This window comes from Mus caroli, chromosome 9 (assembly GCF_900094665.2).
Source record: "Mus caroli chromosome 9, CAROLI_EIJ_v1.1, whole genome shotgun sequence".
Classification (NCBI taxonomy): Eukaryota; Metazoa; Chordata; class Mammalia; order Rodentia; family Muridae; genus Mus; species Mus caroli.
The window spans coordinates 102,460,575-102,483,737 of record NC_034578.1 but is presented as its reverse complement, the minus strand read 5'-3'; the positions used below and the strand labels follow the sequence as shown (position 1 = coordinate 102,483,737).

General features: G+C 38.9%; 1 protein-coding gene across 1 annotated transcript in view; it reads left to right on the top strand.

Moving 5' to 3' along the window:
* Positions 1 to 23,163, top strand: part of Dock3 (dedicator of cytokinesis 3) — a 285,914-nt gene that overhangs the window by 72,430 nt on the left and 190,321 nt on the right. Inside the window, exon 5 of the mRNA XM_021171370.2 lies at positions 10,381 to 10,477. Coding sequence (XP_021027029.1) covers positions 10,381 to 10,477 — 97 coding nt within the window. The remainder of the gene's footprint in view (positions 1 to 10,380; positions 10,478 to 23,163) is intronic.

Genomic DNA, 23,163 nt, shown 5'->3' with positions numbered 1-23,163 from the left:
TTGCAAACTTTATATGCCCCAGTACAGGGGACCGCCAGGGCCAAAACGTGGCCGTGGGTGGGTAGGGGAGTTGGGGGGAGGGTATGGGGATATTTTGGGATAGCATTGGAAATGTAAATGAGGAAAATACCTAATAAAAATATTAAAAAAGAAAAAACTCAAAATTTAAAAAAGTATTACCGGATTATAATATAGAAATTAAAACATTATGATATAAAACACTATTAAAATAATTATTCTCCCTTTTTTTTTTCTTTGTGTGTTGGGAAGTAAACATAGATTCCCATGTGTGACAAATAAGCACTCTATTGCTGAATCATATCTAGAGTCTCTGACTTTTTTAACTTTAATCTTCTTTATTTTTTATAGTCCAGTTGTTATCCCCTCCTAGTCTGCTCCCTGACAGTTCCTCGTCCCATTCCTCCTCCTGCCTGTCTCCAAGAGAATGTCCCTCCCCACCCTGGCAGACTTCCCCACTTTGGGGCCTCAAGTTTCTCAAGGGTTAGGGGCATCTCTTCTCTTACTGAGGCCAAACCAGACTTCGGTCTAGGTCTTCCTGGTTGGTTGCTCAGTATTTGAGGGATCTCGGGTTCTAGGTTAGTTGAGACTGCTGGTCTTCCTGTGGGGTCTCCCTTCTCAGCTTCTTCCACCCTTTCCCTACTTCAACCACAGGAGTCCCAAACTTCATTCCATTGTTTGGGTGTAAGTATCTGCTTCTGTGTCAATCAGCTGTTTGTTTGGCTTCTCAGAGGACAGCCATTCTAGTTTCCTATTAGCATACTATAGCATCAGTAATATGTCAGGCCTGAGAGCCTCCCTTTGAGATGGATCCCAAGTTCGGCTGGTCACTTGGACCACCTTTCCCTCAGTCTCCTCTCCAATTTTGTTCTTGCAGTTCTGGGGTCCCCGATTCGCTTAGCCACAGCGCTCCAGCTGCTCAGTGCTTCAGGTACATGGGAGTTTTGACTGCACTTATCTTACAAAGGTGCCTGGTGGGTGTCGGCTATGGGAAGCTGTGGAACACCACTTTAAAAAAGGCATTTATTGTCATGTTGGAAAGTGTATGAGTAAAACCATACCCCATTTCTCAGGGCGGGCCTGAGGTTAAATACCTTTTGCAGGGAGGAGTGTCTGGGTAGGAGAGTTTATTGGCTAAGTCTATCAGGCCTTTAGGTGTCTCATTAAGATGGGGATCTGGCTTGAGCCTACAGGTCATGTCTTCTACCTGTGGAGGGGCTTGGGGCATTGCCCTTACATGACTGATGGCCATAAATCTATGGAGGGCTGCAGCCTCCTGTCAACAGCCTAGTGTCCTGAACCAGGCAAAACACCTACCATCTCTTTAGGGTCACCTGGGTTTCTAACTTTAGCTCAACCAGGATCCAGGCTGTCTTTCATGGTTCTACACAGTTCTTTTAGACAGCAACCATTCCGCGTCAGAGTTTTTGACTGTGGGATGGCAAACCCATCCCTGAACTTGATGCCCTGTCTTTCTACTGGAAGTGGACTCTATAAGTTTCCTCTCCCCACTGTTGGGCATTTCATCTAAGGTCCTTCCCTTTGAGTTCTGAGAGTCTCTCACTTCTCAGGTCTCTGGAACTTTCTAGAGGATCTCCTCCCAACTTCTCATCCCCCAAGGTTGCATATTTCCATTCATTCTGCTGGCCCTCAGGGCTTCTCTCCTGTCTCTTCCCCCACCACCCCCATGGCCATACTTGGCCCTGTTCCCCCTTCCCCTTCTGTCTCCCACCCAGGTTCCTCCCTCCCTCTGTCCTCTGCTTTCTTCTCCCTCCCCAGTGGGAGTGAAGCATCCTCACTTGGGCCCTTCTGCTTGTTAACCTTCTTGAAGTCTGTGGATTATATCCTAGGTATTTTGTACTTTTTTTTTTTAAACTAAAAGGTTGGTTTTTGTTTGGCTCTTTAAAAAGCAATCCTTCTGTATCAAAACTGCTGAGTATTATAATTTATTTTAAGTTGTGGAATGATATGAATGAAATGTTACAATTAATTAGAATAGAAATATATCTAGGCTGGTGAGATGATGTATTGGGTAAAACTACTTACTGTACATACATCAGGATGTAAGTTCAAATATTCAGAATGTGTAAAAAATGGATATATATAGCATGAGCACACATAATTCCAGTGCCTCTATAGGTAAATGAGAGATGGAGACAGGAGAACCACTGGAAGCTTGTTGGTCAGCTAGCATGTGTTAGTTAGGGGTTACTAAAGAAACAGAATGATATAGTGAAAAATATAATTTAGTAGAGTGGCTTACAGTCTGTGGTCCAGGTAGTTCAACGATGGCTGTTTCTTGTGGGAAAGGCAAATAATCTAGTAGTTGTAAAGTCCACAAGACTGGGTGTCTCACTGGGTGGTGATGGTGCTAGGTCATGTCTTTAATCCCAACACTTGGGAGTCAGAAGTAGGAGAATTTCTGGTCTATACAGATCAACCTGGTCTCTGAATCAAGTTCCAGGACAGCCAGAGCTACACAAATATTATCGCAGAAAAAACAAAACAAAACAAAAACCAAAAATCAATCAAACAAACAAAAGACTGGTGACCTAATGCTGGAGACCTGAAGAATTCCTAGAGACCTGCTACTGGTCTGTGTTAGAATCCTAAAGAAGTAGATTCTGATACAAGGAAAGGAATACCAAAGCAAGAAGATAGATGGATGCACTTGCCAGCAAGATTGAGGGCAAGCCGGCCAAAATCAAAAGCTTCCTCCTGCTATGTCCTTTTATGTAGGCTACCGCTAGAAACTGGCAGATTTAGGGTGAGTTTTCCTATCTTATATGATCGAATCAAGAAAATCTTTCAGATGCATGCCCAGCTACTTGGGTTTTAGTTGATTGAAGATATAGTCCAGTTAGCAACCAAGATTAGTCATCATAGGGCTAGAAAACATCAAAGAGACCTTGTATCAAAGATGGAGGGGGAAGTTGAAGACTGATACTCCAGGTTGTCTTCTAATTTCTACATGTGTACTAAGCTATACACTTGCATTTACAGGCATGAGTGCACACACAAAATTAACACACACTGTATATACACAAAGGACATACTATGTGTATGTGTTTGTTAGCGGTAGAGAAATTTAGCTGAGTGTTTTTGTCATTTTGAATTTTTCATTTTCAAGATTTCTGTTTCTTTCCTTGTTTGAGACCCCAGTGTCTGACTTGAATTTTTCATATCTTGTACTGTGCTGTGTCATTCAATTGTTCTCCTGTATTTTCTTGTGATTGATAGGTAGCACAGGTGTTAGTCATAGATCATTGTCTCAGATAACATTTCCTTTTTAATTAAGGTATCCAGTTATGTAGTACAAAATTGTTGAGTATGTAATTAATTACAATGAATGGGCCTTTTGGACCAAGTCTGCTTTACTTCTGTTGTTAAAATCACCAAAAAGCTTAATTTAAAAGTTTATTTGCAAGGATTGAATGAGTAAGAGTGCTTGCTAAACAGAATGAAGACCTGAGGTCAAATCCCCAGCATCCAGTGAAGGTCCTGTGTGGTCACAGGAGTCTGCCCCAGCTCTGTGCTGCAGTGGATAGAGATAGTGGGGTGCTTGCTGGGTTTGCTGGCTGCCAGCCTAGCTACAGGTTTCCTGAGAGTCTCCATTTCAAAGGGTAAGGCAGAGAATGAAAGCAGCACACTTAGAGTCCTCCTCCAGCCCCACCCTCTGTTGTCCCCATAAACACGTGGTAACATTCTGTGCACTTAGACTACAATACACTTGTAAAATTAATGAGGAAAAAACAATGAAAAATTTTATTTTGAGTGTCTAGAATTCCATTGTCTCCTTTTGAGGTTTCTTCCTATTATCTGGAGAAGATAGTGCATGAACTAAGTTTGTAGTAATACCTGGCCTTAAAAAAACCTAACAGCCATTTTTATATACTGTCCTTCTTGAAGTTGTGTGTTTATAGATCTTACTGTGACTGACTGAGAACTGTAACATGCTCAAGCTTTCTGGCCTCATCTTTACTTTTTTTGTATTTCTCTAATATCTTTCTGATTAACAGCCAGTTTTGCTTAATTGAAGGCCACAGTACAGCTTCTGTCTAGTCCTATGCCTCCTCATTCCTGCTCATTGTGCAGTAATCCTTAACTTGGACACAGTGACTTGTAGTCTTTTCCTTTGTTCTTTAACCTTCTTTATCAAAAATACATTTTGTATCTATTATTTTCTATATACATGTTTTTAGGTCTAAAAATTTAAAGCATCTCTCTGTGTCTCTCTGTCTCTATGTTATTTTAAACTTTTCATTTTCAAGATTTTTGTTTCTTTCCTTGAGACTCCGATGTCTGTCTTGAATTTTTCATATCTTGCACTGTGCTCTCGCTCTCTCTCGCGCTCTCTCTCTTTCTCTCTCTGTGTGTGTGTGTGTATCTGTCTTGTGCTTGCCAGAAGAGGGTGTCTGATCCCTTGGAGTTGTTGTAAGTTGTCCAGTGTGGATGCTGAGCAGTGAACTCTGGTCCTTTTCAAGGAGAACAACCACATTAATATTCAAGCCACCTCATAGCCTTCTCTATCTTCTTGCATTTGTTGACTTCTTTCTGTCCTTTAAAAAACATCTTTTTTTTTTTTTAACAAAAAATATATTTCAAAAAAAACACAGGAAGGTGTAGCTGAAACACAGGCAAAATGTGTTTACTGTCCTTTATATATTTTTTGTTTGTTTGTTTTACCAATGGCAGGAAAAGGGTGCCATAACTTGTCTCCACTCTGTATCTGTTTCTTTCTCTCAGCTTGTCTGTGTAACTCTGTATACAGGCATGTTAGAGCACAGAGCTAGGTCACTGTCCTAATCAACTTTCAACAAGGCTGAACGGGCAGCAACAGCTTCGTTTTAAAATAAAAGGTTTTTTTTTTTTTTTTTTTTGGTAATTCCAAATTGACTAAAATAAGAACATTGAAAAACCTGTTTTTTAAAATAAGAAAATTCAGGCGGATAGGTTCCTGTGCTTTATTCCATAATTGAAAATTGAAAAATTATACTAAAGTTTTTATATTCACATATACACATACATACATTTTAATTAGACACATCAAGAATGATAATTTAGCTTGGAATAAGTTAAAAAGCATAAAATGTAGCAATATAGGTTTTGTTGCACAGTTATTTCAAGAATTCTAGTGGCAGGTTGAGTTTCTTCTTCCCTGCTGTCTTAGATTTAGAATGAGCCACAGAAATATTTACCACAGACACACATCACACATCACTCTCACCAGAGTATATTCTTAGTAAAAACAAAATAGAAAGTCTCCCTAAGACAGATTAGAGCTGTTGTATCTGTATTATCTTGGAGATATCAGGAAGGTCTAGTTCGTGAAGGCAACAACAACAGAGGCGAAGCTTGTCATGCTTACCAATACCTTTTCCTGTACAAAGAGTAAAAAGCTGAAGGACCTACTGAGCTAACTTTAGGTTTTCTTAAAGCCTCAGCTAGCCCGTGGAGGAAAAGGGCAGTGCTGCCCTTCTATAAATACCCTGTCTAATCTTGTCAGAGCTGACAAGTTTCTTACTACAGTTTTCTTGGGAGGGGACTCTCAGCCTGTATCTGTTATGACATTATAATCCTAAGCAACGGGCTGCTGGTCTGGGAAGAGTTTATATTCTAGGAAGGTGGATATTGGAGGGTTTGAGCAAATAGTTTATCTGTATGCTTTGTTGCTTCCTCCCAGGTCCTCTGTTTTACCTCAAAATGCAAGAAATCTGATTAAGTATGGACCCTTCTAACTTTTAGCCACATTTCACTATCACACATTGTTTATTGGTGTTAAAAAGGTGTTACAATAAAATATTAGTTCTCTGTGGAGTGAAGTGATAAGAAGTGCCTTAGCCTGGGGCCCACTGCCATTACTGCCCTTGAAAAACATCCAGCAAGAAGCTTCATGCCTGGGGCTCCTGGCACTTGCACTGCTTTTGGGCAGGGAGCTCCAGCTCCCTTTGTGTACAAACAACAGTAAGCACCTAGCTAGTGTCCCTTCCCCCATCCCTACCATCCCTCTGGGCCTCAGGGAAAGTGATAGGAGGTGAAAGGAGTGACTAAAAGATGGCACATTTGTTAGACGATGAGAGAGAGAGAGAGAGAGAGAGAGAGAGAGAGAGAGAGAGAGAGAGAGAGAGAGAGANGAGAGAGAGAGAGAGAGAGAGAGAGAGAGAGAGAGAGAGAGAGAGAGAGAGAGAGAGAGAGAAGAAGAAGAAGAAGAAGAAGAGGAGGAGGAATATATTCTCAGCTTCTTGGAGTAATTATGTTTTGTTTTAAAATTGATTATTTTATTTATTTGCATTTCAAATGTTGTCCCCTTTCCTGGTTTCCCCCTCTGCAACGCCCACCCCCTCACCCAATCCCACCTCACTGCTCTAGCATCCCCTTACACTGGGGCATCAAGCTTCCACAGGAAACAGGGCCTCCCCTCCCGTTGATGTCAGATAAGGCCATCATCTGCTGCATACGCACCTGGAGCCATGTGCACTCTTTGGTTGGTGGTTTAGTCCCTGGGAGCTTTGGGGATTCTGGTTGGTTGATATTGTTGTTTATCCTATGGGGTTGCAATCCCCTTCAGCTCCTTCAGTCCTTCCCCTAGCTCTTCCATTGGGGTTACTGGACTCAGTCTGATGGTTGACTGTGAGTATCTGCATCTATATTAGTCGTGCACTGGCAGAGCCTCTTGGGACAGCTTGCTCCTGTCAGCAAGCACCTTTTTGGCATTAGCAATAGTGTTGGGTTTTGGTGTCTGCAGATGGGATAGATCCCTAGGTGGGGCACTCTCTGGATGACCTTTTCTTCAAACTCTGCTCCATTCTTTGTCCCTGCATTTTCTATTGACAGGAGGAATTCTGGATTATTATTTTTGAGGTGTGTGTGTGTGGCCCCATCCCTCAACCAGGGTCTGTGCCTATCCACTGGATATGGTCTCTACAGGTTCTATCTTGCCTCTAGACATCACTCTGGTGGTTTCTCAGAAAATTGGGACATAGTACTACCTGAGAACCCAGCTATACCACTCCTGAGCATATGCCCAAAAGATGTTCCAACATATAACAAGGACACATGCTCCACTATGTTCATAGCAGCCTTATGTATAATAGCCAGAAGCTGGAAACAACCCAGATGTCCCTCAGCAGAAGAATGAATACAGAAAATGTACATTTACACAATGGACTACTACTCAGTTATTAAAAACAATGTCTTCATGAAATTCACAAGCAAATAGATGGAACTTGAAAATGTCATTCTGAGTGAGGTATCCCCGTCATAAAAAAACACACATGATATATACTCACTGATAAGTGGATATTAGCCGCCCCCCCCAAAAAAAGTTCAGAATACCCACAATGCAACTCACAGACCATATGAAACCCAAGAAGAAGGAAGACCACACCAAAGTGTCGATGCAAACAGTCCTACTCAGAAGGGGGAAGGAAATAATCTTAGGAGATAGAGGGAGAGAGGAAGGGGAGAGAAAGGCGGGCAGAAGAGATGGGGGAGAAGTACAGAGGGTCCAGAATTTGAAAAGAGGTGTGTAGCAGTGGGGAAGGGGGAATTGGGAGTAGCCACTAGAAAGTCCCAGATGCCAGGGACCCAAGAGGTTCTCAGGACCCAACAGGGGAGGACATTAACTGAAACTTGTCTATTTCTATATCAGTACCATGCAGTGTTTATTACTACTGCTCTCTAGTACAGCTTGAGGTCAGGGATAGTGATACTGCCAGAAGTTCTTTTATTGTACAGGATTGCTTTAGTTATTCCAGGTTTGTTGTTTGTATTGTTCTTTCAAGGACAGTCAAGGATTTTGATGGGAATTATGTTGAATGTGTGGATTGCTTTTGGTAAGATGGCTATTTTCACTATGTTAATCCTACTGATCTGTGAGCATGGGAGATCTTTCTGTCTTCTTAGGACTCTTTTACTTTCTTTAGAGACTTAAAGTTCTTGTCATACAGGTCTTTCACTTGCTTGATTAGAGTTACACCAAGATATTTTATATTATTTGTGGCTATTGTAAAAGTTACTGTTTTCCTAATTTCTTTCTCAGCCTGTTTGTCATTTGTATAAGGGAGAGCTACTGGGTTTTTTTTTTAAAGTTATTTTGTATTTAGCTACTTTGCTGAAGGTGTAGGAGTTCTCTGGTAGAATTTTTGGGGTCGCTTAGGCATATTATCTGCAAATACTGATACTTGGACTTCTTTCTTTCCAATTTGTATCTCCTTGATCTCCTTTAGTTGTCTGACTGCTCTAGGTAAAACATCAAGTAGTATATTGAAGAGAGAGGGAGTGGGCAGACAGCTTTGTCTTGTCCCTGCTTTTAGTGGAATTGTTTTTAAGCTCCTCTTGGTTTAATTTGATGTTGGCTATTAGCTTTCTGTATACTTCCTTTATTGTGTGTAGGTCTAGGCCTTGTATCCCTGACTTTTCCAAATCTTTTTTTATGAAGGGGTAGTGGATTATTTTTTTCCTTTTACTAATTCTTTAGTATGAAATCTATGACATTTTTTTTTACAGTTTTATTAATGTGTAACTGTTTAATTAATATGTCTATCACCTCACATACTTAAATTATTTGTGTGTGGTTAGAAAAAAAGAATACTTAAAATCCTTCAGCAGAGTTGAAGTTTATAAGGTCTTACTGTCAATTTTAATAACCATGTAGCCATTAGGTCTCTGGAGTTTAATCATCTAATAACTGAAAACATACCCTCTGAATTTTCCCATTTTCTTCATTCTTGGTAAACCAACTTTGTACCCTGTTTCTGTTAATTTGACTTGTAGATTCTGTAAGCATATATCTTTATGTCTTTTTCTGTTTGGCTTATTTCATTTAGCATAATATTTTCCACATATTAATATACATTTTTCAAAGTTAAATATTAATATATAAAAATGCTACTAATAAGTGGTACTAAAAAGTCTCTGTTATTTTACCAAATTAATTTAATAGTTCTGCAGGTTTATTTTGGTTGACTGTAGCGTTTCTTAATTTAAGAATTAATGGTACTCTTTACTTTCTCTCCAACTCTTTTTTTATATCTTGTAGAACTTAGTTACATTTTTTATGCATATTGAAAACCAAACTCAGGGCCATGGATAACCAAGACCTCTACTGCTGAGCCACACTCCCAGTCCCTGCCTTTCTCATTTGTTTATAGGTCATCTCCCTTATTTCATTTACCTGCTTGTTTTCTTTTCTTTCTTTTTGTTCATTCTAGGTCCAGGTTTTCATTAAAGTCAGAAATAAAACAGACTCTTTACTTATTGCCTAAATATATCTCTATAGAATTAGCAGGCACACTTGATGCTTGACTTATTCAGGTCTTCCCTGAAAGTACTGAATGAACACAGTACTGTTAAGGTACATTCCCTGCAGAAGACTGTTTGGGACATAATCTCTATTTAAGATCATTTGTTCAAATGGCAGCTAAAGACATCCTGTGGCTTAATTCATTAATGGTATAGCTTGCTACAACCTCCAATTGGGTTCATATAATCTCTGTGGTCCTTCAGCTTTAGATAAACAAACAAACAAACAAACAAACAAAAAAAGCAGGAAGCTTCTTTGTTTAGTAAGAAAGTGCCCTGGATCTAGCAGGATATAAATCTGATGGCAAATTACTCACATGAATGGCCTCCTCCCCTGTCATCCCTGTCTCAAATGGCATCATGGATCACCCTCACAACAGCCAAGCCCTGCTGGTCAGCTCTTGTTTCCTAGTGTGGTTAATTTTATCACTTTGATTTTTTAAATGAACATATACATCTTCATTTACTTGGTATTAGTTATTAGCATGTTATTTTATAACTTTAGTTGTGTCATTTTAACTTTTTTCTGTGCTCCTTGGAGCTTTCCATCTCTGTCTTCCCATTTGAATGTAAAGTCACCAACTCCACTCTTACCTACTTATTCTCCTAGGAGAATACCATCATCACCATCAGTGTATTGGGGACTGTGAATCCATTCAAGTCTTTTAGTCTAGAGTATGAGCTACCTTGCATTACAGAAAATGTTAAAAGTACAAGTGACTCTCAGCAAAGTTTTTTCAATGGTATGATTTTTTTTGAAGAAACAAACTTAATATTTTAAGAATATGCTAAAAAATAACAAAACAAAACAAAAACCCCAACGTTTTCCATGTAGCCTTTCTAAAAGCATAGGAAATTGCTTTTAGGAAAACAAAACCAAATATGTTTACATTAATTTAGCCCAGTTACACCATTTTATACTATCACTGTACAAAGGTGTCTGAACAGTTAGCTGTGTTTCTCTTTATATTTTCTTGATTTTAATATTTGAGTTTAGAGCATTGAAAAATGGAGCAGGTAGCATCAAAAGTAATGTGGCTGCTGTGATTTTGGTTCTAGGCAGTATGAAACCGTGGTTCCGCTGGAAGATTCTATTGTGACTGAAGTTACAACAACTCTACAAGAGTGGGCCAGTCTGTGGAAACAACTATATGTGGTAAGTAGTTCATTACAATTTACTAGAACAGTAAAGTTCTGCTGTGCCAAGAGGAAGAAACTCTGCCTTGGTACCAGTTCTTCAGTTTAAAATTTTAAAATATTTTCAGTTTCTAAGTGAATGTTCTGATTATCATTAGAATAATTGAAATCATTGAATTTTTTGAACCTGAACAGAACACATTTTTTAATATATTAATACACATGGCACCTTTACCCTAATTTGATGATTAAAATGTAAGTCCCATAACTAGAAATTTTAGCTGTCTTACAAGTTACATGTCAGTATATGCTAATTTATAAACAGGTGTCTACTGAATGAATAAAAAAACCTGAGAATTAATTAAGTTTATTGTTTATCATCTTAATAGTGGTTTATACCAACCAATTAATGGTTTCTTGCAATTACTTCATTAAAAGAACATATACTCCGTAACACTGTTACTCTGGTAGTTAATTGAAAAGTTATTAGAACCTGTGTTAGTTACTTGTTATCTTTGTGATAAAGGAAGAAGGTGGGGGGTGGGAGAAAGATTTTAAAAAGGAAGATTTATCCAGGGTTGTGGTTTTAGCATTTATAGTTCATGGTCCTCTTTGCTCTATTGCTTCTGGACCTGAGTGTAATACTGCCTCCTTGCAGAAAGAATATAGTGGAAGAAAATGGCAGATTGAAGGCAAAAAGAAACAGATTGGAAGGTGCCAAAACAAGACATATCATCCAAAAGTGCTCCTGGTTGACTTACATCTTCAGTCTTTTCCTACCCTCTACCTCATGAATCTATCTGTGGATAACCTGTTAATTGGATCACAGCTTATCAGGATCCTCTTACCTCTCAATGAATGGATCCACCAGCAGTGAACCAGACTTAAATACCTTAGCTTTTAGAAATAACAAAATCCAATAAAGAAAAACAATAATAAAACCGTTTAGAAACAGAGGAGAGAATGATAAGATATACAAGTAATTATATACCCAAAATAAGTAACAAAATTTGAATTCTGAGCAAAATGAGCTAAACACAAGCCATTTTAGGTTTGAATTCTAGGCAAGATGGTGTAAGCACATTTGTCTTTAGCATTGTTTTGGCTGTGCTAATTGATTGTCACATCTACCAGCGATGTTTATGGTTAACCTTTCCTTCAAATCTTTGCTGGTATTTCGTCATTGTTTGATGATAATAGCATTTCAACAGAGAACTCTGGACGGAACAAATAAACCATATACCAAAAGACTGCAGACAATAGGGTAAAGAAGGGAAGGGACTTGCTAGGGGCAGTAAAACCATAATTCACAAAGAACAGCTTGATGGTAGACAATAAAACCTAAAAATTTCACTCTGTGACCTACCCTGGCAAATGAAAAGATAAAACTATAGACTGAAAAAAATTGTGAATCACACATTCCTAAAAAGAGATATATTTAAAATATATAAAGCATTCACTTAAGCTGAAAAATAATGAGATTATTCAAAATATGATGGGCAGAAATTAAGAGACTTTTCAGAAGTGCATGTAGATAGCCAGTAATCCCATGAATATTTTCCTTCTCATTAATCATTAGAATAATACAAAGCAAGGCTGCAGTAAAATGCAGTAAATATATACCTATTTGAAACAGTGAAGTAAAAAATACTGCTAATACCAAGTCTTGGCAGAGATATAGATCAGGTTCTCTTCTGTAATGCTGGTAAAAAATGTAAAATGATACAGCTATTTGAAAATTTTTTGTATTTTCTTGTAAAATCAACATGGATTTAATATGTGATCCAGCTTTGTGTATTTACTCTAGAGAAGTAAAAAATTTACATAAAAACTAATTAATGACTGTTCATAAAACCCTTTTTTTAAAAGCACAAAACTGATAAAACACCAAATATCTTATAGTGAAAAATAAATGCCCTGTCTTAGCAGTATTGATGATCAGCCACAATTAGGTTGTTTTAGAAAAAAAAGGAGAAAGATAACTTTATGATTTCAAATGATCTTAAGAGTTTTTTGTTTGGGGTTGAGGTATGACAATATGCTGAGGCACTAAAGGTACAGTCAATGGATGAGCTACATTTGTAGAATCCTTTATTCTTTATTTACTAACATATATGATAGTTAATAGCAGAACAGTTCTATCACTTGAGAAAGTTTTCTGTATATAAAAATAAATGAACATGATAAAATGGGTTTTATTCATACAAGGTTATTTGGATAATATAATATATATGAATATACATATGAATTATAAACAAAAACTTCATCTCTCTGAGATATCAAACCATAGTCTTTCTGTTTAGTATTCTTATTTTTATGTAATGATTATCTAAGAGATTTCATTTCTAGAAAATACATGATTATGTTTTTATGACAAAATAAGTTTGTCAGCCAGGTGTAGTGGCATACACCTTTAATCCCAGCACTCTGGAAGCAGAGGCAGGAAGATCTCAGAATTTGAAGCCAGCCTGATCTACAGGGCAAGTTCCAGGACAGCCAGTGGTACATAGAGAGACCCTGTCTTAAACCCGCCCCCCCAAAAGCCAAAAAACAAAACAGAACACAAGAATGTCCAATTTTAATCAGGTATTTATGTTCCAAATAATTTTTTTAAACTATGAGCTCCAGCCTTTGGGAGGCAGAGGGGCAGAGGGGCAGAGGGGCAGAGGGGCAGAGGGGCAGAGGGGCAGAGGGGCAGAGGGGCAGAGGGGCAGAGGCAGGGTTATCTCTGAGTTGCAGGCCAGCCTGGTCTCTATGGTGTTTCCAGGAGAGCCAGAGCTACATAGTTAGACTCTGTTTTGAATAGAACAAACAAAAAAAAACATGAAAAAATAAGCTCATTTGAAACTACACACAAAGGTTATCTTTCTCCTGATTTCTAAAAATTCTGATTATTGCTGATCATCAATATTGCTAGACCAAGGCATTTATTCCCCAGAATTACTTTTATTCTAAATTTTAAAGACGCACCATAGTCCATTCCAGGCTTTGAAGCTACTCCTATTACCATTTCTATACAAGATATGCTAAGAAACTGAATTATTTCTGTCTATTGCTAAATCAATTAATTGAAATCTAGTATATAAAAATTTTAATAAATGTAGATTTATATGTTTATATATTTTAAATAGATTATTTTCCTGACTCACAACATTTAACTCTTTATTGATTTGTTTGTTCATATATATGTGTGTTATATTTAGAGTCTTGCTGTCTGTCCTAGGCTGTCCTGTAGCTTACTAAGTAGCACTGCTTGGTTCTGAACTTCTGACTATCTTGCCTCAGTCTCATAAGTGCTGGGATATAGGAACAATTCTTGTGTCATTTGTTTCAAACATGATCTTCTCATGGGAACTATTATCTGTAAGCTAACAAAGTTCAGAATTTCCGAAGTGAGGATTTTAAAAGTCTATAAATGGGCAATTGGAATGATATTTAGTGGGTCTGTTCCCACTTTGACACCTTGATTTCCAACCCATGTATTTTGACTGTGGAGCAGAGTGTAGTTTCATGATCACTCAATCACCATTCATTCTACAGTGCCCCAATTTCTTGATCACTTGTAACCATCCATGCATTTCATGAATATTGGGATAAGTGTTGGTTGAGTCCATGAATAGTGATGCTGGAGAAATGATTGCAGAGGAAGACAAATCCATAGAATATATGCCTGTTCAGTAAGCTTGGATCTGTGCTCCTCACCATAAAAAAATCCAATTTAATCTACCTTTTACAACATGTTCAAGAGAAATAATGTCATACCAAGGACGCAGTGCTGGCTTTTACTATTGGTTGATTGAATACTCACCGCTAGCATTAGCCATTCCACCTTCAATAAGGAGAGATCGGTGTTGTTGATTTCCCTTCTTTCTGCCTCCCTGGCCACCTTGCTGTGGGCCTATTGAGCAAGCACTAGGACAGCTAAGGAAAAAAAGATTAGTCATTTTCCCCTGGTATGCCATTGCCTACAAGTCATGTGATGAGTATCCTAGGAGGACTTTGAATTTCTTGAGGTTCATGTTCAGGTCAAGTTAGTATAAATCCATGTGTATTCCTTTTACCCCATGCTTTCTTTTTTTTTTTTTAATTTACTTTTTCATTAGATATTTTCTTTATTTACATTTCAAATGGCTATCGCGAAAGTTCTCTATACCCACCCTCCCCCGCCCCACTCCCCTACCCACCCACTCCTACTTCTTGGCCCTGGCATTCCCCTGTACTGGGGCATATAAAGTTTACAATATCAAGGGGCCTCTCTTCCCAGTAATGGCTGACTAGGCCATCTTCTGCTACATATGCAGCTAGAGACACGAGCTCTGGGGGTACTGGTTAGTTCATATTATTGTTCCACCAATAGGGTTGCAGACCTCTTCAGCTCCTTGGGTGCTTTCTCTAGCTTCTCCATTGGGGGCCCTGTGTTCCATCTTATAGATGACTGTGAGCATCCACTTCTGTATTGGCCAGGCACTGGCATAGCCTCATACGAGACAGCTATAACAGGGTCCCTTCAGCAAAATCTTTCTGGCATATGCAATAATGTCTGAGTTTGGTGGCTGATTAAGGGATGGATCCCCGGGTGGGGTAGTCTCTGGATAGTTCATCCTTTCGTCTTAGCTCCAAACTTTGTCTCTGTAACTCCTTTCATGTTACCCCATGCTTTCTTTACTGCTCTTTCTTTGTCTTCCTACAAGTCTCTTTACTGCCCAGCTACAGTTTTAAAACTTCTCATGATCCAGAGTCTGTGTGTATTTCTGGTTATCATTCATATCACATATAGTGCATGACCCAAATCTATCACTCAAACTTCTGTTCACCATGAGGGTATTTCTCATCATTCTGCTGTAGACTGCTCCTTCAAGTGAGCTATAGTATGCTTCAACATCTTCATTTTGGGTTGGTATAAACATACTGTGGAGACACACCTGTTTGTTTGTGTGACAGGCTTCAGTATTTTTCTTCCTCAGTTAACTGGCTACAAGGAATATCCTAGGAAGTTGTGGACTTGGAATAAGGGAGAGGAAGCAGTGAAACAAGTTTTGGTATCAAGGAATCTGATTCACTTATATTTTTAGCCTAGTTAGGTCTTCTGGACCTGTCTGAGCTTGGTCTCTATATAATGACATGCAGATTATTTTCAAGGCCAACCTATTGTACCGGACATGTAGCTCAGTACCTAACCCACCAGCTCACATGCTTGGAACTCCTGTCTAGCTCTCCAGAATGTTTTGGGCTCTTTAACACATATGGGATTTTTTTTGAGACATGGTCTCTCTCTATAGTCATGGTAGTCCTATTATTCTTTATATAGACCAGGCTGGCCTTACACTCAAGAGAACTATCTCTGCCTCCCAAGTACTGGTGTGTATGCCACTTGCCCAGCTCCAGTACTACTCTGAAGAGTAAAACACTATTTTCTCTGAACCAATTACAGTGTATAGGCCCACCATTAAAATACACTAATAATCAGTTTTAATTAATAACATATATAAAATTATATAGTAATAATAAAGAGGGGAGGGAGTGAAGTTGCAAAGATGGTTTGGCTTTGGCCTAAGGCATCAGTTTCTAAGCATAGGCATGGGAAGGAAGGAGAATAAGACTAGTGATTAGAATTAGAGGGAAGAAAAAGAAAGAAAACAAAAGAAAAGGAAAGTACAAAGAAGGGAAGAACTCTAAGACGAAGGGAAGGAAGAAGTAAGGCAGCTCCAGCTAAAGGTGGAATGAAGGAAAAGAGGTAGAGAAATGCAGTTAAACCTAAGGCAAGCATGTGCCTTAGGAGGCTGAGGAAGGGGGACACCCAATCCAGGACCATCTGTACTTGAAAGAATCCCATAAGTGGGAGATAGGAGAATAGGACAGGACTAAGTTTAATCCAGTAAGTTAAAATTATATACTAAATAAGGGAAGTATAGGGGCAAAGGAGATAGTTTTAGTAAGGAGTATGGAACCCCTGACTTATGCCCAGGAGCTAGCCTTGTTTCTATGTGCTCTCTCTGGGTTGTGTTTCTGCATCGTGGTACTCTTTGCTGAGGTGAGGTACATGTGCTGTTCTGCCTTTGTATAGTCCAGTGTGTGGGCAGGCTTTGAGTGTTGGTCTTGTTGCTATAGAGGCCATTAGCTGGGTGGCTTGTAGGTGTGGTGCCTTTATTTGTATGTCCCCTTCTAAACTATGGCCTAGGCTAGATTTGCACTGTGCAGAACACACTACAAATTTCTGATTAAGTTTTTTTCCTTCTACGTAGAAAACTGTAGGTCAAATCTCACTTATTTTTGCTCATGACATCTGTTCTGGGTTTCCAGAGTGAGCGTTGAAGTTAAATTTCTTTGTCTCTACAACTACCTAGTTGCTGACTCAGCAGGTAGGAGTTGTTTAAAAATAGCTTTTTTCCACTTATCAGGCTGAATGCTAAGAGAGGATTTTCCCAGCACCTTCTCTCCCTTCCCCATGCCTCTGACAGCTTTTCAGTCACCGCACCCCCTACCCCCACCCTTTCCCTCTTTGAATTATATATTACTGAAAGTACAGTGTGGAATTTTCAGAGGCTCCAGCGCTCTCAAAAGTCGTTCTGATCCTCTGCAGTTGTGCTTGCCTTGGCCCTGGGAGGAGAGCATTTTCTAATCAGGGTTTAGGTTTTTGGAAAGAGTTTGGATGCTTCTGTTCTGTTTTCTAAAGTTTTCTTTCTTTGTTTTCCGGATGTCACCCATCTCACAGGTTGGTTGCTCTCCAGTTGTCCTCGTGTATTTCCCAGACATGCTAGTAGAAGTCTGTGATTCATCATCTTTCACATTTGTGTCTAAAAATAATTCTGATGGACTTAGATTTGACCTTAGTACAAGGAGATAGGAATGGATCAATTCACATTCTTCTACATGATAACCGACAGTTGTACCAGCACCATTTGTTGAAAATGCTGTCTTTTTTCCACTGGATGGTTTTAGCTCCCTTGTCGAAGATCAAGTGACCATAGGTGTGTGGGTTCATTTCTGGGTCTTCAATTCTATTCCATTGGTCTACTTGTCTGTCGCTATACCAGTACCATGCAGTTTTTATCACAATTGCTCTGTAGTAAAGCTTTAGGTCAGGCATGGTGATTCCACCAGAGGTTCTTTTATCCTTGAGAAGAATTTTTGCTATCCTAGGTTTTTTGTTATTCCAGATGAATATGCAGATTGCCCTTTCTAATTCGTTGAAGAATTGATTTGGAATTTTGATGGGGATTGCATTGAATCTGTAGATTTTGGCAAGATAGCCATTTTTACTGTATTGATCCTGCCAATCCATGAGCATGGGAGATCTTTCCATCTTCTGAGATCTTCTTTAATTTCTTTCTTCAGAGACTTGAAGTTCTTATCATACAAATCTTTCACTTCCTTAGTTAGAGTCACGCCAAGGTATTTTATATTATTTGTGACTATTGAGAAGGGTATTGTTTCCCTAATTTCTTTCTCAGCCTGTTTATTCTTTGTGTACAGAAAGGCCATTGACTTATTTGAGTTAATTTTATATCCAGCTACTTCACTGAAGCTGTTTATGATACATCCTACTTGAAATTTATTTTGGACATATAATTGTCTTACTATGATCCTGAATCTAACTCACAAAATTTGAGGGTTATTGTACCCATGGTCAATAAAAATAGTGTGTGATATTAAAAAAACAAAAAAATAAAAGTAAAAATGCATGTACACTCAGAAAATATGTCACAATATTACTTGTGGCTTCTAATTCAACTCTTACTTGCTTGATATTAAGAGAACTTCTCTTTTGCTATACACAAATGTATTTGTAATCCTGAGTATTTGGGGAATGAAATATCAAGAGTATTATATAGTATAGCACTTTTACGATATACTAAGTTTCCATTGTGTTGCATTTTCTCTAGATTCTAAACTTTCATTTCTGTGTGATCTGGTTTTATAGGCTATTGGTAATGCTACTTCTTCATGAAACTGCATTTAGGTCTTTAAATATTTTTTTTTACCCTAGATACAATTTTAAATATTCTTAATTTTATCATCGAGATCAGCTACCTTATTTGAAGAATTTCCAAGAGCAATTTAAGAATGATGGCATAGCCAGGCAGTGGTGGTGCACATCTTTAATCCCAGCATTGAGGAAGCAGAGGCAGGTGTGTCTCTGTGAGTTCAAGGCCAGCCTGGTTTATAGAATGAGTTCCAGGAAGGCCAGGTCTACACAGAGAAATTCTGTTTTTTTTTTAAAAAGTAAACGAACAATAGAATGATGGCCCATGACCATTACCCCAGCACTATAGAGCCCAAGGAAGGAGAATCAGGACTTTGAAGCCACCTAAACTGTACAAGAAGTTGGAAAACAGCTTGCGCAACATGGTGGAACTCTTTAAAAAGTTGTTTCCTTCTTTGGGTGTGTGTGTGTGTAAAGTTGTTAATGTCTCCAAAAAGACTTGTTCAAAACTGGCATCTGAGGGCAAGAGAAAGGGCTGACAGTTAAGAGCGTGTACTGCTTTCACTGAGAACAGGAATTCGGTTCTTAGCATCTACATAGGACTGCTTAGCTACCGCTCCAGTTACAGGGGGAGCTGATACTCTTTTTCTGACTGCTTTGGAGACTGCACTCATGTGCACACACTTACATACATACACGATTAAAAAACCAAAATCTTCAAAATAAAAAAAGCAACAAAATGGCATTTGAGCATCTTTATATATTATTGTTGTTTAAGTTGGCCACTTGAATTCTCAAGATGAAGTAATAATTGAATCCATGCTGAAGCATGTATGTTCATGTATTACATGTGACCCAGTGTCTCGCTATGGTAAATTTAAATGACTTTTCCTCCAATTTCTGCTAATAAGATATGGCCGGAGCTTCAGGAGCTGCCACCTGACCTGGTTCATTATAGTTTCACTCATGTTGGGATTCTCTGCACTAACAAATTTGTAACTAGTATGCCAGCTAGGATTGTCTATCTTTGGACTAGATAAATTTAGGTAATTCCATGTGTGATTATTTTTTATATATATTTTGGCAATTTTTAAATTTTATCTGGGATAGTCAAGACCTTAGATATATATAGGTTTGTGAAACTCAGATATATAGGCAATAGAACAAAGACATTAGAAAAATAAGAAAAAATTAACTGAGTATGATGGTATACAACTTAAATCACTCAGGAGACAGAGGTAGAAGAATGTCTGTGATTTAAATGACAGTCTGTTTTATGTAGTTTCAGGCCAGCCAGGGCTGCATATACATAGTAAAATCCCACCTAAAACAAACAACAAAACAGTAATTTTTTAATGAAGTTTAATACAGTTTTCAAACATAAATGCAAAAAGGAAATTAAATACCATTCCAGAAACTGAAAAAGTGAGATGAGCCATTTAGTTGAGGGGAAAGTCTATATAAATAAAAACAGGGCCAGCAAAGTGCTGCTTGCATATAATCCCAGCACATAGCAGCTGAGGCAGGATCATCGTGAGTCTCAGGTCAGCATCATGGGCTACAGAGTAAGACTCCAAGAAATTACAACAAATAGATAATGTCTGAACTGAAAGATGTATTATATCTAATTCTTTTTTAAAGGATTTATTTATTTATTATTTATTATTATATGTAAGTACATCATAGCTGTCTTCAGACATTCCAGAAGAGGGTGTCAGATCTCATTACGGATGGTTGTGAGCCACCATGTGGTTGTTGGGATTTGAACTCAGGACCTTCGGAAGAGCAGTCGGTGCTCTTAACCACTGAGCCATCTCTCCAGCCCCATCTAATTCTACTAGTAAAAAGATAAGGACATATGAATATCTATGTGCTAGAGAATTAGCAAGTTGAAGTAGATAAATTCCCCAGAAACATAATAACCTCCAAAGACTGGATAATGAAGGAAGAAAAAGATTGAATAGAATAGTAGCAAATAAAAGAGTTTCACAGGTGAATTCTGCCAAACTTGTGGAGTAGAAGTAATATAAACCTTCTTAAATTCTTCCCCCAAATCAAAGAAGTGAAAACAGTGAAGTCTTATGCCGGGGATAAGAATAGTTTGACACCTTCAACTCTAGAGGAGGAAGTGAGTTTTTAAGAAAAAAGTTTATCTCAAAGCAAAATTCACATGTATATATTTCTTGCCTTTTCCCCCACACACGCTATATATTTGAAATTTTCATACATTTATATAATATATCTTGGTCATAGCTATCTACCTGCTCCCTCTAGCTATTCCTTTCTCCCTTCCCAAAGTATTTTCAGCCTCTCTCCCTAGTTTATGTCTTTTGTTTGTTTGTTTTTAATAACATACTGAGTCCAGTATGAGCACATAGGGGGTGGGGGAGTCATTCCCTTCAATGTAGGTAACGTACCAGTGTTCATCTCCTCTCCAAGAAAAGTGACTTTTCCTCAGCAGCTGTCAACTGTCATTGGCCCCTCAGCTAGAGGAATCAAGAGCCACTTCCTTTGATCATTGTTGGAATTTTAAACATACTTAAATCTTGTGTAGCTAACTGTGGCTAAGCTCTTGTGTGGCTGCTGTGGTTCATGAGGAATAGCCGTGTCATATACTGAGAACAACATGTCGTAGCGCTCCTCCCTATCCTCTAACTCTTAACTGTGTGGTGCCCACTCTTCTGTGATGTCCCCTGAGCAATGAGGAAGGGGTTGATAAATCTGTGGCTGAGTGCTCACAGTCAGCTTATTCGTAGCAGTTTGTCCTACACCTAAGTGTCTGTGTTAACTACTCTCCACTATAATTAGAAGTTCGTCTGCACAGAATCTATGGATGTAAACATAAATATTTAGATTGGAGTTTAACAACATGCCTCTTTAATAAAATAACACTAGTAGGTTGTCGTCTCCAGGTACCTGTGGCTTTCTAGCTATGGGTACTTAAGTTTGCAGGAGTAGACATTGAATTATCTCCTATGAAGCAGACTTCAAATATAGTCAAGAAATCAGTTGGGCAGTGTCCAGGGCTGGGTCAGGCCATTGATGTTTTTCCTTCCTTTCCCCTAGTAGCCTGCATAGTACTTTCCATCAAAATAAAAGGTAGCTATCAGGGTGGGAGTTTACTGTTGGGTGTAGTATTGATTTTTTTAATGTCCTATGATGGGAATATGTTTTCAGCAAGTATGGTCTTACTATCTATTTATGATCAACAACCAAGAGCAATAGCAATAGCCTGTCTTGTTTATGGTGCTTCTGAAGTTTCCCTGAGTAATAACTAATTGGGAGATAACTTGTGAGTGACATTGAGATTTTCACTAAATAACCCATAACTTGTGAGATATGTGCCATGTTAGCAGAAGAAAGAGGATAATCTTATGATCATTTCAGATGTGAGAAAGGTATTTTAGAAAATTCAGTACCTCTGAGTTCAAGGTCAGTCTACAGAGCCCATTCCAGCAAAGTCAAGCTTACGCAGTGAAGGAGTTGGAAAACAGAGACTTGTGATAATATAATAGAACATGGGGACCATGTTCCAGCCCCAGCAAGCAGCAGAACTCAGCAGCTTTGGCCATTTGGCTCTGGCTTTATAGTCAAGAAGAGAAGGGGACTATTGGGACAATTGATGCTGGTTAGCTGGAGCTAAGGAATTATTGGTGATTAAGAAGAGACCAGCGTCACTGAGGTGAAATCTGGGAATTATTGAAAGAGCACAAAGAGGCTGTGTTCTAGAGATAGCAAATTTGTATCTCGTGTTTTAGCTGGACTTGGTAATGTGTAAGAATCACCCAGGATGTTCTGGTTTTGAAGGTATGAAGGGGTCATGGAGAGCAGCTGAGACTTGGCACCATGAGAGTCCAGGGAAGGACATTGGTGAAGGTGCAGCCTCAATTGCAGTTGATGGTCCAGGACTGAAGGGATCATGCAAAGAAGTTGAGGATTGGCACCATGAAGAGAGCCCCATGAGAGGCTATTGGGGAGGCCTGGTAGCAGCAGAAGGCCCCAGTGTACTGGAAATGTCAGTACCATGGAAGGATCACCAAGAACAGCAGCAGCAGTGGAGTGGAGTCAACAAATGCCTAGAGTGCTACAGAGGGCAGAGTTGGAGAAGTGACACCAGCCCTTTGGAGGAGCCCAGAAGATCATGTGTAGATACAGAACATTGGAACAAGAAGCTGTGAACATGGAGTTGACTTGGAGACCCCAAGATATTAAAGATGCCAGAGCTGTGGGATACCTGCAGAGGAAAGCTGCTAACAGGGAGTGGAAACAGCCAAGGAGAAAGAACTTTTTGTAGTCAACAAAGATAAAAAGGAGCTGGAGATCTGAAGACCTCTTTGGCATCAGACATGGAGATTTGGAGTTTGCCCAGCTGGTTTCCTGTCTTGCTTTGGGGATTACAGTTAAGTGATTGAATGAATCTCAGAAGAGACTTTGAACTTAGGACTTTTAACATTGTGAGAATACTATAGACTGAGGACTAGTTCTGTCATTGCTAAAAGAGAAAGAAAAGAAAAAAGTGCTGGTCTAAAGCAACTTAGGGAAGGAAAGGGTTGGTTAAGCTCCTCATGAAGTCCATCATGGCGGGGAGGGCTTGGCAGCAGGTCATATTTCAGCAGTCAGGAAGCAGAAAGATGGACACTGGTGCTCAGCTTTCCTTCTCTTCATTTTTCCTGGGATACCAGCTGCTGGAATAGTATTACCCATATAAGGTGAGTCTTCTTCCCTCAGTTAGCCCAGTCTTAAAACTCATAGATATCCCCAGATGTTTGTCTCTTAGGTCA